This window comes from Arachis stenosperma, chromosome 10 (genome assembly GCF_014773155.1).
Source record: "Arachis stenosperma cultivar V10309 chromosome 10, arast.V10309.gnm1.PFL2, whole genome shotgun sequence".
Classification (NCBI taxonomy): Eukaryota; Viridiplantae; Streptophyta; class Magnoliopsida; order Fabales; family Fabaceae; genus Arachis; species Arachis stenosperma.
This window is the reverse complement of record NC_080386.1, coordinates 4,735,935-4,752,058: the sequence shown is the minus strand read 5'-3', so window position 1 is coordinate 4,752,058 and position 16,124 is coordinate 4,735,935. Positions and strand designations below refer to the sequence as shown.

Here is a 16,124-nt window from a genome sequence, read left to right as displayed (position 1 = left end):
TCTTCTTATTAAGACCTTTACTATGAGTAACTCTTAGAATATGGTGAAAGTTTATCGCACTTATTTTGATCATCATTTACAAAAATTGTTGCAAGATCTTTCTTCTTGGAAGGAAAAAAAAAAAGGAAAATCACTTAACTGGTTATTCATATACATTTTTTTCCTTTGAAGTCAAACATACAAATTCCATTCAATACTCAAACGTTAATTCATGATGATGATGATGATGTATACGTGGCAGCCATGACCAACTAGTTAATTCAATAAATAGTTCGTAACTTGCAACTGGTTTAAACGACCGAACAGCTGGATAGGTACCAGAATTTCTAAATAATTAGTTGATTAATTTTCACGTTAGTTTTCCTAAGTCCTCTCCGTATACACTACCATTTTGAAAATTCTACTAGTGTTTATTAGTTTCCACGTGAAAATTAAATCATTATAAATAGATCACAATATTAAGTCCAATATTTTCATCAAACCCCTTCATATATATATATACCCTAGAACACAAATAATATATGCATATATCAGTATACTATAAGAAAATATATTGATCTTGAAATAATATCACAACATGGGTGTGACTAAGATCTCATCAACAACGCTTCCTCTCATGGCTGCCATAACCCTAACCATATTATTATTATTATCATCACAAGTTTGTTATGCACAAAACGCACCCCAAGACTACATCAACGCTCACAACAATGCCCGTTCCAAAGTTGGGGTTGGTCCAATGACATGGAATGCAACCCTTGCTTCTTTTGCACAAAACTATACTAACACACTCAAAGAAAGTTGTAACTTGGTGCACTCTAGGGGTCCTTATGGAGAGAACCTTGCAGGGAGTAACGGCGATCTTACGGGCACCGCCGCGGTGAACTTGTGGGTGGCGGAGAAGCAATACTATCACTACAACTCTAATTCTTGTGACTCCGGCAAGGTTTGCGGCCACTATACTCAGGTGGTTTGGCGCAGCTCGATTCATCTTGGGTGTGCTAAAGCAAGGTGTAAGAATGGAGGAACAGTTATAAGTTGTAACTATGCTCCACGTGGCAATATTATTGGCCGAAAACCTTACTAGCTGATTGCATACATACATGTTATATTATCCCTTGTTTCCACTTTCCATTAAGCAGTTAGTTAGCTACTGCTTAATATATAATTTTAAATAGAAATAAGGAAACATTAATAATAATAATAATGATGTTTGTTATATTTTATTTTAATTTATTCACCTCTAATTAGACGCTAAATTATACTACCATTGATTTTTAAGTTGTAGGTAATATTTTTTCAATGCAATTAGGTATTTAAATTTTAAAAAAACTGACTAAAAACTAAAATTTAAAAGATAAATAGCTTGTACATCAAAATTAGTTAAAAAATTAGTTATATACATTTATGTATAAATATATATTATTTAATTTATTTTTAATGTATACTTTGTATTTTAATATATATTTTTTATATTAATATGTACTTAATTTTGAGAACTAATTTTAATATATATTTAATATTATTTTTTATTTTTTTCTCTAAGTCATCGCGCTATTTTCTCGTGGCTTCTAATAAATACTTATATTTATTTATAGGTTTCTTCTCATGGCATAGATTTGGAGAATACGATGATATATTATGTCAACTGAATATATTTGCATATTTTTATAATAATAATAATAATAATAATAATAATAATAATAATAATAATAATAATAATAATAATAATAATAATAATAATTGTTATATTTTATTTTATTCACCTCTAATTAGACACTAAAATAAACTACCATTGATTTTTAAGTTGTAGGTTATATTTCTTTTTTTATAAAAATATTATTTATACATTATAATTAATGAGAAAAATTAACTATATATATTTATATATAAATACATATATTTTAATTTATTTTTAATGTATAATTAATTTTAATAGTTGATTTTAGTATATATCTATTTTTTTTTTCTCTAAGTCATCGCGCTATTTTCTCATGGCTTCTAATAAATACTTATATTTATAGGCTTCTTCTCATGGTATAGATTTGGGGAATACGATGATATATATGATCTATGAACTGAATATATTTGCATATTTGTTTAGCAAGATATAAAAATACTCAGCAAATGTAGTTCTTCTAAGCTGCAAGTATCATTCATTTCTAATGGTAATAATTAAGGAAATTTGCATCTATATTATCTAGAGTTTAGGTTATAAGGCCGTAAACCCATTTCATATTTTTTTTAAACGAGAGGTGTTATACGGATCATTAAAATAGTTTTGGACTTTTAAAAATAATTAAATTAATTCTTGAATTTACAAATAATGAATTTCTTTTATTTTTAGCTTAATTTAACTGCATTTAATATAGTACTAATATGGTATATTAAAATATCAGCATTATTATATCTTTAGCATTGAAATGTCATGGCTAAAATTTTAGTATGATTAAATAGATATCTTAAATAATTAATTGGAAAGTTGAATTAGAAATAACTGAATATTTATTTATAATTTGTAGATTCACGAATTAATTTAGTTATTTCTAAAAGTCATGAATTATTTTAATGAGCGCTCAAAATTTGAGAGACCAAAATTAAATATTACTTCTAATATAATATGACCATAAACATTTCTAACTATACTGCACAAACAAATAATTGAACAATGGCAAAAAAAATATTAATAAAATAAAAAATGAAGTGAAAAAGATGCATCTATCAACTGAGGAATAAAAATAGATTCAGATCAGACCAGATTTTAAAAAGCTAAGTTTATATTATTGCAGTGTGATCTTGGCCGTAGGTTTATTAAAAGTTAAAACCTTGTTTAGATGCTGAATTTAACATGTGCAAAAATTTAGTCTAACCTAAAATTTATTAACAAGTCTGTTAATTAATAAATAAAAAATTTAAATTTAAATAAGTCTAAAGTTTAATAAGATATAATTTTTTTCATATATTTATTAAAAAGATTTGATAAATAAGTGATAATTCATTAATCAATAATAAATTCTTAAATAAAATTCATTCAAATATGTTCTGACCCGGCCCGTCTGAAGCAGCGTCTCAACCCGACCGGCCGACCCGACCGGCCGACCCGTGAGGGGCCAACGTACGCGACCCGATAAGAATGTCCGAGCACCCCCTCTCTTCCCGTACTGCTTGTTACAGCTGGAAGGGGGGAATTTTCTGGAAGGAGCAAGAATCCTGTGGGACCCACTCTAAGGGGTATGGTATATAAGGGGAGGATCTTACCCCTCCTCTAAGGTACGTCACTACCTCCATACTTTTTTTGTCATTTGTACAAATTTTGACTTGAACGTTGGAGTGTCATTGCAAGTGGCTTTTCCCTTTTTGCATCGCAACAGCTCAAAACGTCGCAAAATCTCAGCCCTCACTTACCAGAGACCCAGTTCCAAGCCAGTTTCCACCATCTCACCTTCAAAGCATTACTGACTCGTTCGAAACCCGAAGTATCGAACAAAATCTCACTTATAACATTTTATTGGGTTTGAATTTTTTTTTCTAGTTAGGCTTAAGGTCTTTGGCAAGCTAGTTCTACCCCTGATATCAAACATCTACTTTATTAAACTACGTTAAAAAAAAAACATTTTTAGAATTTTATTTCGTAATTAAAAGTGAGATTTTATTGAAAAAAGAATCGCAAACTATCTAAACAAACAAAGAAAGATATATATATATATATATATATATATATATATATATATATATATATATATATATACGTCAGGTAACCGGAGATTAGAGGATTGGACTTGTAAGGTTGGCCCGATCATATGAGGAGGGAAGCCCTTTGTCTCAGCGCTCGTTCGGGACTTCTGTCCGATTTGTGCGTATGAGTGAATGGGGTGGTACTTACAAAGACACTCTGATGCCTAAGTAAGCAAGGGATCTAAGCAAGTTTAGAGAGTATGGGAATTTTGAAATACCTGAGGTGTCAGTGTATTTATAGTGGTGAACCCATAATCACCGTTAGAGTGGTTCTATCTTTTAAGGAGGATAATCGTTTCTTTATCTTGGGGAGGTTGAAATTTGACTCCTAGAAGTGAGTTGAGAGATTTTAGGAGCAGTTATTTATTTGAATGAGTGTTATATATCTGCCAGTTAATCTTCTCTTCCAACTTTTTTGTGGCAGAATCTATGTAGAATCCGACCTCCTACGAGAAAGTCGGTTGTGGGAGAAAGCCAATCTTATGGATTGGGCCTTTATGTCCTATTTGGATTTGGGTCTTGTCATTGGAATATGGTATGAACCAAATATATATATAATTTATTTTTATTATAAAATTTAAAAAAAATAATATTATAACAATATTATAACATTTTTTATCAAAAAATTTAGGATTCAATTATTATTAAAAAAATAGCATAAGATAAATATATATAAAAGAAGTCTATACAACAAAACAATTCAAACAAACCAATGAAGGAAAATATGCTTACTGAAAAATCGGTGCTGATTACTTATTGGAAAAATATGTTATCGTATAAGTAGAGGCATTATTAGTATTGACTGACTCAAAATTTGAACTGAAATCGTGAAAATAAGGATTAGATTATATTATTTAATAACCAGAGTTAAATAGTTAATTCCCCTTAATTAAGTTCCAACTGTTCTTCTTCTACTTGTTGATTTCTAGATGTGGTGCAAAGTCTAATTCTTCGTATAAATGGATTAATATACAGCATTAGCTAATTAATTAGTCGGGCGGCTTCTAGCATGAATCATAGCTGCTGAAAATTCAACCACAATTAATTACTTGATTGTATATGCCCATTTCTATGTTATTAACTTATTATTGATCTTAAAAAAATATAGGGTACTAAAATACTATCCATTAATTTATTGTCAATAATAATCCATTAATTTATTGTCAATAATAATTAATTATTATATTTTTGAAAATGTTTGGTAACAAAAAAATATTAGCCAAAAATAGTTAGAATTTGTTTTATTTAGCATTCATTAATTATCAATAAGACAAGTTCTGGCTGTTTTTTTTTGTATCCCTAGTACACCCTTATATTTTAATTACAATTAGTATTGACATGTATAAAGAAACACATTCACAGAGACACTTTTATTAGATACAACCATAAAAAAAGGAAAAGTATAGGGTACCAACATATTATCTGCCAATTTATTGCCAATAATAATTAATTATCATATTTTAAACACATATATAAAGAGACACATCCAGAAAATATATCTATAAAGACACTTCTATTAAACACAGTCATAAAAAAATATTTTTATTAGACACATTCACAAAGATACTTCCATTAAACACAGTTATAAATAAGAGTTGGCAGAAGTTGACAGAAATGCTGTTGGTAACGTAGCGAAATTGTAAAAAAAAATATTTTTGTTAGACACAACTATTTCTATTAACCACAGCTATAAACAAGAGTTGGCAAAAATTAGTAGAATTTTTATTGGTTACGTAAAGAGATTGATTGATCTTTTTTGGTAATTTTTTTCTTTAAATTTATAAAAATATCTTATCTTTAGAAAATAAAAACAAAATAAAATGCACAAGTGAAATGCAGAAAACGACAAGAGTGGTGAGAAAAGTGGAGAGTGGCATTGATGAATTTGAGAGTGTTGCAATGTGCCCTTTCACTTTCAACTTGTTACCGTGTCATACCACATGGATGTGAAAGCTTGCATTTTGGCACCTAAGCTCACATTGATTGGTTAGTCTCGTCCAACACATACATGATGAGACAAAGAATAATTGATCATACAAACTAAAGTGACCGTAAATTGGTGTAATTGGTGCGCCTACCTTCCCAAATTAAATTCCGTAGTGCTACACTACTTGTATCTTTAACAGGTCTCTTATTTTCTTATCTTATATTATGTATAGGAACCACGTTCAAAGGAAGTGTAAGAAAATGCGTGACAATAAGGTAAAGCAATATCTTCACTTAAAGTAAAGTGAGCTAATAAGTAATAAGTACATGTTCTGGATATATATTATAACTCCACTGTAGTTTGAGATACATAACTTGAAAGAACTGTCAAAATTTACGCTATAACTCAAGATTATCTTATATTATTCATAACTGATAAATATTTAATACTCTCAATTTTATCCCAGTAACCAGAGAAATAAGTTCTACTTTTTCTAAGTTTCACATAAATTTCTTTCAACCTGGCATTGAGTGTTTGAATACTTTTTGCAATAAATTTTGCGGGACCAAATGTCTAAACAACAACAACAACAAAATCTTGTTCTATCAGGTGGATTTGGCTATATAGATTAAACGACGCTATTGAACTCTATCATATATTATGTCTATAAAAAAATCGTTTATATGTAGATATCATTTGACTATTTTATAGATGGTCTTCTTAGGTTTTTCTCTGTCTTTCATCTCTTATCCATCTCATTCACCCTTCTAACTAAGTATTCTCACAGTCTTTTTTTCACATGTTCAATATCTTAATTAAAAAAAATTAGAATAAAAAAAAATGGTAAGAATTGCACTTTTTAATATAGATCTACCAATTCTTTTATAAAATGTTTGAAAGTATGGCGCCTATTGTCTAAGTGAAGCTCAACTTTATAAGCACAAGAAGAGTACCTAATTGGTGTAAAGTGCGCTAATAATAAGTTTTCCACAACGTTCATAGTGACATATATCATTAGCAATCAAGTACCATCTTTCTTCATCTCATGTTGGCGAATAGAGTAGGCAGCATACATCAACTTGCATATATGGCAGTTAGATATTTTCGTACAAATTCGCAAGATAATTATAATCAACAAGGAGTGCAGCCAACTGCTGCAGCCATGCTTGTAAGTGTGCCACCACACTTTCAACTTGCAAGCTAAGATTTCCTATAAATACCTGGCAACATCGCCAGCATTTTTCATCAAACACGTTCTTCATTGATTTCAAAATCAAAATGGTTAATTCTTGGTTACACAAGATTTCATTTATTCCTCTCCTCTGTGTTTTAGGGTTAGACATTGTAGCCGATATAACCGCCTACGCTCAAGATTCACCGCAAGACTATCTTGATGCTCACAACGCAGCAAGATCAGAGGCAGGTGTAGCCGATTTGGCTTGGGACGATGACGTTGCGGCGTTCGCCGAGAACTACGCATCGGAACGGCAAGGGGACTGCGAAATGATTCACTCCGGTGGCGGCGACGAGGGTTACGGCGAGAACATTGCATGGAGCAGTGGTGATCTTGCAGGCAGCGAAGCAGTGGCAATGTGGGTGGATGAGAAAGACAAGTATGACTACGATTCAAACTCGTGTGTTGGCGGAGAGTGCCGTCACTACACTCAAGTTGTTTGGAGTAACACTATACGGCTTGGATGTGCCAAAGTGAATTGCGATAATGGAGGCACTTTCATTACTTGTAACTACCATCCTCCTGGAAATTATGTTCACCAAAGGCCTTACTAGTAGTGCTCATCTTCTCTTATTAATTTTTTCCTCAAGTTAAGAACGGTTGTATACTTAAAAAGGTGAAAACTCAGGTGAAGTTGACTTCACGTGAAGTTGATACTTAAGAGTCGTTAGATGAAAATTTAGTCAAATCAATCAAATCATATAATGACTCTTAAGTATCAACTTCACGTGAAGTCAACTGCACCTGAGTTTTCACCACTTAAAAAACTATCGGTTGTATACTAAAATCAGGTGATAAAATTGGTTGTTATTATTGTCATCAGGATAGGAAAATATCTAGGTTCTATGCGAACTGCGAAACTTGGGATTTCAATTCCAATATCAACACCATAGATTTGTGCTCATCATTCACTGGTATTGAATGTATAAGAACCCCAATTTCATAATCAATCACCCTTTTATAAATTAAAATACTACTGCTGGCCTACTGATTAAGTGTAATTAACAAGTAATATTTAGAGTAAGCTTAGTAATAGAAACGAGAAATGCTAGGGACAACACTTTCAGTACAAAAAAAAAGACTAATGTTAGTTTAAAAATAAGAAAAATATAAAAAAATGTTTACCATCTAATAAGAGTGGTTAGTGTTATTTCAAAAAAAAAATTGTTTAGAAAAAAAAAAGTATTAGCCACCTAATAATACACATAATAATATGAATTAGATTTGATATTCTCCCAAATTATACTTACAGAAAAAGAAATACTTAAGAAATTTAATGAACTTATGATAATGTGAAATATAGATTGAAGAGAGAAATAATTGAAGAAGAAATGAAAATTGAATTAAACAGATAGCAGCCAATTGAAGCTTATAAATTTGTAGGGTGGAATATTTTTAGAGCATTTGAAGCTTTGAATGGGTAGGTGTCAGTTGCATCACATAATATATACACTACAAAAAATTTTGGTAAAAATGGCGGTTTTTTGGGGTATTTACGGCGGTTTGAACCGCCATTATTACCAAGAATGGCGGTTTTGTAAAACGACGTAATTCTGGGCGCCATTCTGGTTATTATGGCGGTTTTTTAAAAACCGCCACAATTTTCTGGGTTAAAACGGCGGTTCAAACCGCCGTTATTTCCAGAAATTAAAATGGTGGTTTTTGGATAGGTTAAAACGGCGGTTTCTGATAGGTTAAAACGGCGGTTTTTAATATGTTAAAATGGCGGTTTGAACCGCCGTTATTTCCAGGGTTAAAACGGCGGTTTTTGATAGGTTAAAACGGCGGTTTGAACCGCCACTATTACCCTGACAGAATGACGTTTTGATTGATTAAAACGGCGTTTTTAAACCGCCATTTTTACCCTGACAGTAGCATTTTGGTTGGTTAAAATGGCATTTTGAACCGCCGTTTTACCCTGGTGATATTTTTTATCGTTTAAAAAAAGCAGTTTTTACCGACGTTTTTATCGCGCTAAATAAATAATTTTTTGATTAAAATTTCACAATAACAAAAAATCATAATCCATAAATGAAATATTATAACTCATAAACAAAGTATTAATAGAATATATAATTTTTTATTATTGGAAATCAAATGTAATAACTCCTATACAAAAATTTGTCTTACTAAACTTACCAAAATACAAGCATTGCAATAAACACTAATTAGTCAAATCTACCATCTAGTTCTCTAAACTATCTTAATATCTAATAATGTATTTAAACTATCTAATAAGTGTAGTTTTTACTACTTCAAATATGTATCCTCTTAAGTATGGTCTCCTACTTCAAATAAGACATTTATTACATGCATCTCTTGAAGGTGTGGCAGCTTGACAGGTTCTGGAGGGAGTTTTCCTTGAACATTTTGTGCACTCTGAATTCTGTTGATCATTTTATTTTGGGCAACAAATTATTGGAAGATGATACACCTTTTCCTTCAGGGACTGCTGATGAAATCTATGCATAACAAGAAAATGGAAGTAGTATCAAACATAAAATGCCAGAACTGTGATAATTTTATGAATAAGGACAAGGTGATTAGTGTTAGTTCCTATATACCCACAGAGTATTCGTAAAATTTAAAACTAGTTCAGACTAGTGCAGATAAAAACAAATTATTTTGTTAAATAAAAAGAACATAGAAATCTGTCTAGACTCCATCTGAAGAATGCCATAACAGAGTATTAAGTAATAACCTGTGAGAAACTATACCTTCCCCTTGAAAAGTTTTGCTGCTTCTCTGAAAATTGGAAAAAACTCATCTAAATTTTTCTTAGTCACAAACAGCAACAACTACAACACACAATAGAGTTAGAAAATAGTCATTTAAAAGAATATTGCTTCCTACTTTAACAAATATAAAAAGATGCAGACACAAATAATTATCCTCAAGTTTGGATGCAGCAGCTAGCTCCTTACTCTCAGAACCCTGCATGCATATAATAACAAACAAAGGATCTTTAAACCATTGGATTGATTTAACAGCAGTCATGCAACCCAAAGTATGTGCAGAGTTAGAATGTCCATGCAAGAGAGCCTTGAGCTAACCAAAACAAGAGGACATATCACATTAATATAACATCAAGACACTATTGAGGAACATGGCTTTTCATAAACACAAAATACTGGCACTAAAAGCTAAATGGTTAAATCAAATATCAAATATTTATAAAATTTGGAACTTAAAAATAGAAAAGCCATGATTTGTTGCATCGAGAAGCACTGAAAAATAAAAATAATAAAAAAATATATAAAAAGAATGTGGGGAAAAATGAATCAGCTTTATCATACCCTCCTGGTATAGGAAAATTATAGTTGTCAATAAAGTTTTTAGTAACTTAAATATAGTTGTGCGTATATAATTATAAAGGTTAGCTAATAACCCAAAGTTTTTAATTTTTTTCCTCACAAATTTGCTGTATAGTTATCTATCATTTGACTAAAAAGTGAATTAAGAGTATTAGTAAAGGAAGTAAATTAAACAAAGAAAATTTTAGTTTTCTCAATACATTAAATACATAAGAACTTACAAAATCAATATTTACTTTATATTTATAATAATTTTTAACTAATACTTATCAACGTTTTAAACCTAAATATTAAATTTTAAATTAACTATAAATCCTAGTAGCATAAAAATAAAACATTGACTATAAAATCTCATCAAAGATAACCAGAATATTTCCACTCCAACACTCATTAACAAGTACTCGCTGAAACAATGGATCAACCATATGCATTCCTCCAGCACCTTGTATAACCAAAGAAAAGTTCAGGTCCAAATGAGATTATAGAAATTTAGGGAAGTAGGTGCAACTATTTTAATTTAGAAATTTTAATTTAGAAATCTAAATAGACAATGGAACAACTAAAGAATGAAAACATCTTAAGAAACCAAGACAGAAAAGCAAGAAACTTTTGCTTTTTGGAAGATCTAGAGAGTAGAGACCATATGCAATATTTTCCTTACACAGAAAGTTGCATTACTGTGAGCATAGCTCTAATATATTATCACATTGATGTGTGTTAAGTGAGTAACTGATTCTTGTTCTGTTTTTCTCATTCGTATTTATTCATTGGAGAAAGTAATATCAACAGATAAGATCATTAGAGGGAAAGGGGGAGAGTTTGGAATTAAAATGAGGACTTCAAATTATGCAAGCTCATAAAATTCTTGCCTGGTTCCATAATCAATGCTCCAATATTATTGGACCCTCTATATCTAGATAACAGTTTTGATATGTAAGATGAATAGACTACAGCAAGCTCAGAAGTATCCCTGCCCTTGAGAAATATTTTGTCACGTGAAGCAAAGGCTGTGAAAATGTCAAAAAAGAATATGATGATATTCTAAACAAGAAAGGAATTAGTGTTGGAATTTGAAACTTACTAATGTTACCAAGTTTCAGATTTTCAATCTTCAGGCAACAAAAGACTCCACATATTATTGCTCATGAAGACAGAAGGAGGATCCATAAAAAGACCTCTTCCTGTGTACCTATGAAATTAAGAATTGAAACTTATATTATTAGAAGGGTTTCAGAAGTATAAACTAGTTTAGAAAACAATAGTACAGGAGAGGAATCTTGAAAACAAGCTCCAAGCATTTATCAGCTTCCAACACCTTTAATACTGCAACATTGACCAAGAGCCCATGTTAACTGGATGCCAAAACTAAGGTATGAGCATATAAATGACAATCTTGTCAAGTTTCAAACATGGTAAAGCTTCCTTCAATTTTCTAGTGCTCAATCTTCAAGTTAGTGAATGAAGATATTTCATTTCCTTCTTTTGTTTGTTTTCTTTTCCTTTAAGTAACATGAGTTGGAACAACACTATATTGTTTCCTAGTTTCATCACTTCTAAAACAAATTTGTTGAAATCAAATTGGGTTATTCTTTATTGCAGAATTATGTTCAATCATTGCTGTCACTGACACAGTGGTAAAATAATAAACCGGTGGAAGTTAAATTGAATATAACTAATGGCTTTTCATTCAAGAAAGTGAAGTAAATTTCTTACTTGGTTCACAAGGCTCACTAGACCTGCCAATCTCTCCATTGCAGTAGACATGTTTGAGTGTTAGTTTGTTCTTCAAGTTGTCCTGTGATGAGCGGATAATTTGTACGCTTTTTGGCATTGTTTTTAGTATGTTTTTAGTATGATCTAGTTAGTTTTTATTATATTTTTATTAGTTTTTAGTTAAAATTCACTTTTCTGGACTTTACTACGAGTTTGTGTGTTTTTCTGTGATTTCAGGTATTTTCTGGCTGAAATTGAGGGATCTGAGCAAAAATCTGATCCAGAGACTCAAAAGGACTGCAGATGCTGTTGGATTCTGACCTCTCTGCACTCGAAGTGGATTTTCTGGAGCTACAGAAGCCCAATTGGCGCGCTCTCAACGGCGTTGGAAAGTAGACATCCTGGGCTTTCCAGCAATATATGATAGTCCATACTTTGCCCAAGATTTGATGGCCCAAACCGGCGTTCAAAGTCACCTCAAGAAATTCCAGCGTTAAACGCCGGAACTGGCACCTAATTGGGAGTTAAACGCCCAAACTGGCATAAAAGCTGGCGTTTAACTCCAAGAAGAGTCTCTACACGAAAATGCTTCATTGCTCAGCCCAAGCACACACCAAGTGGGCCCGGAAGTGGATTTTTATGTCATTTACTCATCTTTGTACACCTTAGGCTACTAGTTTTCTATAAGTAGGACCTTTTACTATTGTATTAGACATCTTGGTAGCTATCTTTGAGTTTCATGCTATCTTAGATCATTTGGGAGGCTGGCCATTCGGCCATGCCTAGACCTTGTTCTTATGTATTTTCAACGGTGGAGTTTCTACACACCATAGATTAAGGTGTGAAGCTCTGCTGTACCTCGAGTATTAATGCAATTACTATTGTTCTTCTATTCAATTCCGCTTGTTCTTGTTCCAAGATATCACCTGTTCTTCAACTTGATGAATGTGATGATCCGTGACACTCATCATCATTCTCACTTATGAACAAAGTGACTGACAACCACTCTTGTTCTACAAGCATACGAGGCTTAGTGAATATCTCTTGGATTCCTGATACACGATGCATGGTTGATCGCCTGACAACCGAGTGCTCGCCTGACAAACGAGCCAGCCATTCCGTGAGATCAGAGTCTTCGTGGTATAGGCGAGAACTGATGGCGGCATTCAAGAGAATCCGGAAGGTCTAAACCTTGTCTGTGGTATTCTGAGTAGGATTCAATGATTGAATGACTGTGACGTGCTTCAAACTCCTAGCAGGCGGGGCGTTAGTGACAGACGCAAAAGAATCGATGGATTTTATTCCGGCCTGACCGAGAACCGACAGCTGATTAGCCATATGCTGTGACAGAGCATGGGAACATTTTCACTGAGAGGATGGGAGGTAGCCACTGACAACGGTGAAACCCTACATGAGCTTGCCATGGAAAGGAGTAAGAAGGATTGGATGAAGATAGTAGGAAAGCAGAGAGACGGAAGGGAAGGCATCTTCATACGCTTATCTGAAGCTCTCACCAATGATATACATAAGTATCTCTATCTTTATCTTTATGCTTTATTCGTTTATCACTATACCCATTTGAGTCTGCCTGACTGAGATTTACAAGGTGACCATAGCTTGCTTCATACCAACAATCTCCGTGGGATCGACCCTTACTCGCGTAAGGTTTATTACTTGGACGACCCAGTGCACTTGCTGGTTAGTTGTGCGGAGTTGTGTTTATGCCATGGTATTGAGCACCAAGTCTTTGGAGCCATTACTAGGGATTATTTGAGTTGTAGTGATCACAATTTCGTGCACCAAGTTTTTGGCGCCGTTGCCGGGGATTGTTTGAGTATGGACAACTGACGGTTCATCTTGTTGCTTAGATTAGGTATTTTTTTTTTCTTCAGAGTTCTTGAGAATAAATTCTAGTGTTTCATGATGATCTGTTGAAATCTGGCTGGCTGAGAAGCCATGTCTAATCTTATTGGACTGAGGTTTCAACTTATCATCACAAGAGCTTGTTGATTTCTATCAATCTTGCTGTTGGAGCAATGATCTGCTGAGGCTTGGCTGGCCATTGGCCATGTCTAGTGTTTTGGACCGAAGCTTTCTTTGAAAGCTTGGCTGGCTGTGAAGCCATGTCTAATTCCTGGACCGGAGTCTTAGACTAACATTGCAATGATTCCTGGAATCCAAATTGAGAATTCTGAAACCTTTATTTTCTATTTTCATATAATTTTCGAAAAAGCACAAAAAATTACAAAATCATAAAAACCAAAAATATTTTTATGTTTCTTGTTTGAGTCTAGTGTCTAATCTTAAGTTTGGTGTCTTGCATGCCTTGTTTATTTGATATTGGTTCTATTTTCAAGTCAATAGTACAGGGAACTGAAGATTCAGAACATGCAGCAGAGGAATTACACAGAAAAAGCTGGGCGTTCAAAACGCCCAGTGAAGAAGGACAGACTGGCGTTTAAACGCCAGCCAGGGTACCTGGTTGGGCGTTTAACGCCCAAAAAGGTAGCATTTTGGGCGTTAAACGCCAGAATGGATACCATTCTGGGCGTTTAACGCCAGGATGGCACAAGGGGGAGGATTCTGTTTTCAAAATCAATTTTTTTTAAGTTTTCAAAGTTTTTCAAAATCAAATCTTTTTCAAATCATATCTTTTCAATCAAATGTTTTCAAAATCAATTTCTTTCCTTTTTCAAAGATACTTACTAACAATTAATGATTTGATTGAACATTTTAGGTATGTTGCCTTTTCTGTTGAGAAAGGTTTAATGTTTGAATCATATCTTTTCTTGTTAGGCAAGTCATTAATTTTTAAAATCAAATCTTTTTAAATTGTTTTCAAAATCATATCTTTTCAATCATATCTTTTTAAAACCATAACTTTTCAATCATATCTTTTTAATCACATCTTTTTCAAAATAGTTTTCAATCAAATCTTTTTAACTTCTAATTTCAAAGTCTTTTTCAAAAATCATTTGATTTCTTTCCCACTCTTATTTTCGAAAATCAATTAGAGTTTTTCAAAAATGTTTTCAAAATATTTCACTTGATTTTCGAAAATTTCTTCCTCTCTTCCCACATCCTTCTATTTATGGAGTACTACTCCTTCTTAATGCACAATTCGAACTCTATCTAATCAAGTTCGAATCCTTCTACCTCTTCTTTCTATTTTTCTGTTCCTCTGACACCTCAAGGAATCTCTATACTATGACATAGAGGATTCCACATTTTCTTGTTCTCTTCTCTTTCATATGAGCAGGAACAAAGACAAAGGCATTCTTGTTGAAGCTGACCCTGAACCTGAAAGGACCTTGAAGCGAAAACTAAGAGAAGCTAAGGCACAACTCTCTGTAAAGGACCTAACAGAAATCTTCAAAGAAGAAGAAGACATGGCAGCCGAAAACAACAACAATGCAAGGAAGGTGCTGGGTGACTTTACTGCACCTACTCCCGACTTCTATGGGAGAAGCATCTCTATCCCTGCCATTGGAGCAAACAACTTTGAGCTTAAGCCTCAATTAGTTTCTCTAATGCAACAGAATTGCAAGTTCCATGGACTTCCATTGGAAGATCCTCATCAGTTTTTAGCTGAGTTCTTGCAAATCTGTGACACAGTCAAGACTAATGGGGTTGACCCTGAGGTCTACAGACTGATGCTATTCCCTTTTGCTGTAAGAGACAGAGCTAGAATATGGTTGGACTCACAACCTAAAGAAAGCCTGGACTCTTGGGAAAAGCTAGTCAATGCCTTCTTGGCAAAGTTCTTTCCACCTCAAAATTGAGTAAGCTTAGAGTGGAAGTCCAAACCTTCAGACAGAAGGATGGAGAATCCCTCTATGAAGCTTGGGAAAGATACAAACAATTGATCAGAAAGTGTCCCTCAGACATGCTTTGAATGGAGCATCATAGGTATTTTCTATGATGGTCTCTCTGAACTATCCAAGATGTCTTTGGATAGTGCTGGAGGATCTCTTCATCTGAAGAAGACGCCTACAGAGGCTCAAAAGCTCATTGAAATGGTTGCAAATAACCATTCATGTACATTCTGAAAGAAATCCTGTAAACAATGGGACAAGTCAGAAGAAAGGAGTTCTTGAGATTGACACTCTGAATGCCATATTGGCTCAGAACAAGATATTGACTCAACAAGTCAATTTGATTTCTCAAAGTCTGTCTGGAATGCAAAATGCACCAAGCAGTA

General features: G+C 33.0%; 2 protein-coding genes and 1 non-coding gene across 3 annotated transcripts; 2 read left to right on the top strand and 1 right to left on the bottom strand.

The window, feature by feature from the left end:
- The first annotated feature begins 496 nt into the window (after positions 1–496).
- On the top strand, positions 497–1,187 carry LOC130955720 (pathogenesis-related protein 1-like). The gene has a single exon (XM_057882665.1). The coding sequence runs from the start codon at positions 578–580 to the stop codon at positions 1,085–1,087; it is 510 nt and encodes a 169-aa protein (XP_057738648.1). The 5' UTR covers positions 497–577; the 3' UTR covers positions 1,088–1,187.
- Positions 1,188–6,771: 5,584 nt separating this feature from the next.
- Positions 6,772–7,846, top strand: LOC130955719 (pathogenesis-related protein 1-like). Its single transcript, XM_057882664.1, has 2 exons — positions 6,772–7,519; positions 7,620–7,846. The coding sequence occupies exon 1, from the start codon at positions 6,941–6,943 to the stop codon at positions 7,448–7,450; it is 510 nt and encodes a 169-aa protein (XP_057738647.1). The 5' UTR covers positions 6,772–6,940; the 3' UTR covers positions 7,451–7,519; positions 7,620–7,846.
- Positions 7,847–15,707: 7,861 nt separating this feature from the next.
- Positions 15,708–15,815, bottom strand: LOC130959319 (small nucleolar RNA R71). The gene has a single exon (XR_009078411.1). It is a non-coding gene; the product is annotated as a small nucleolar RNA R71 (small nucleolar RNA).
- Between the last annotated feature and the right edge of the window lie 309 nt (positions 15,816–16,124).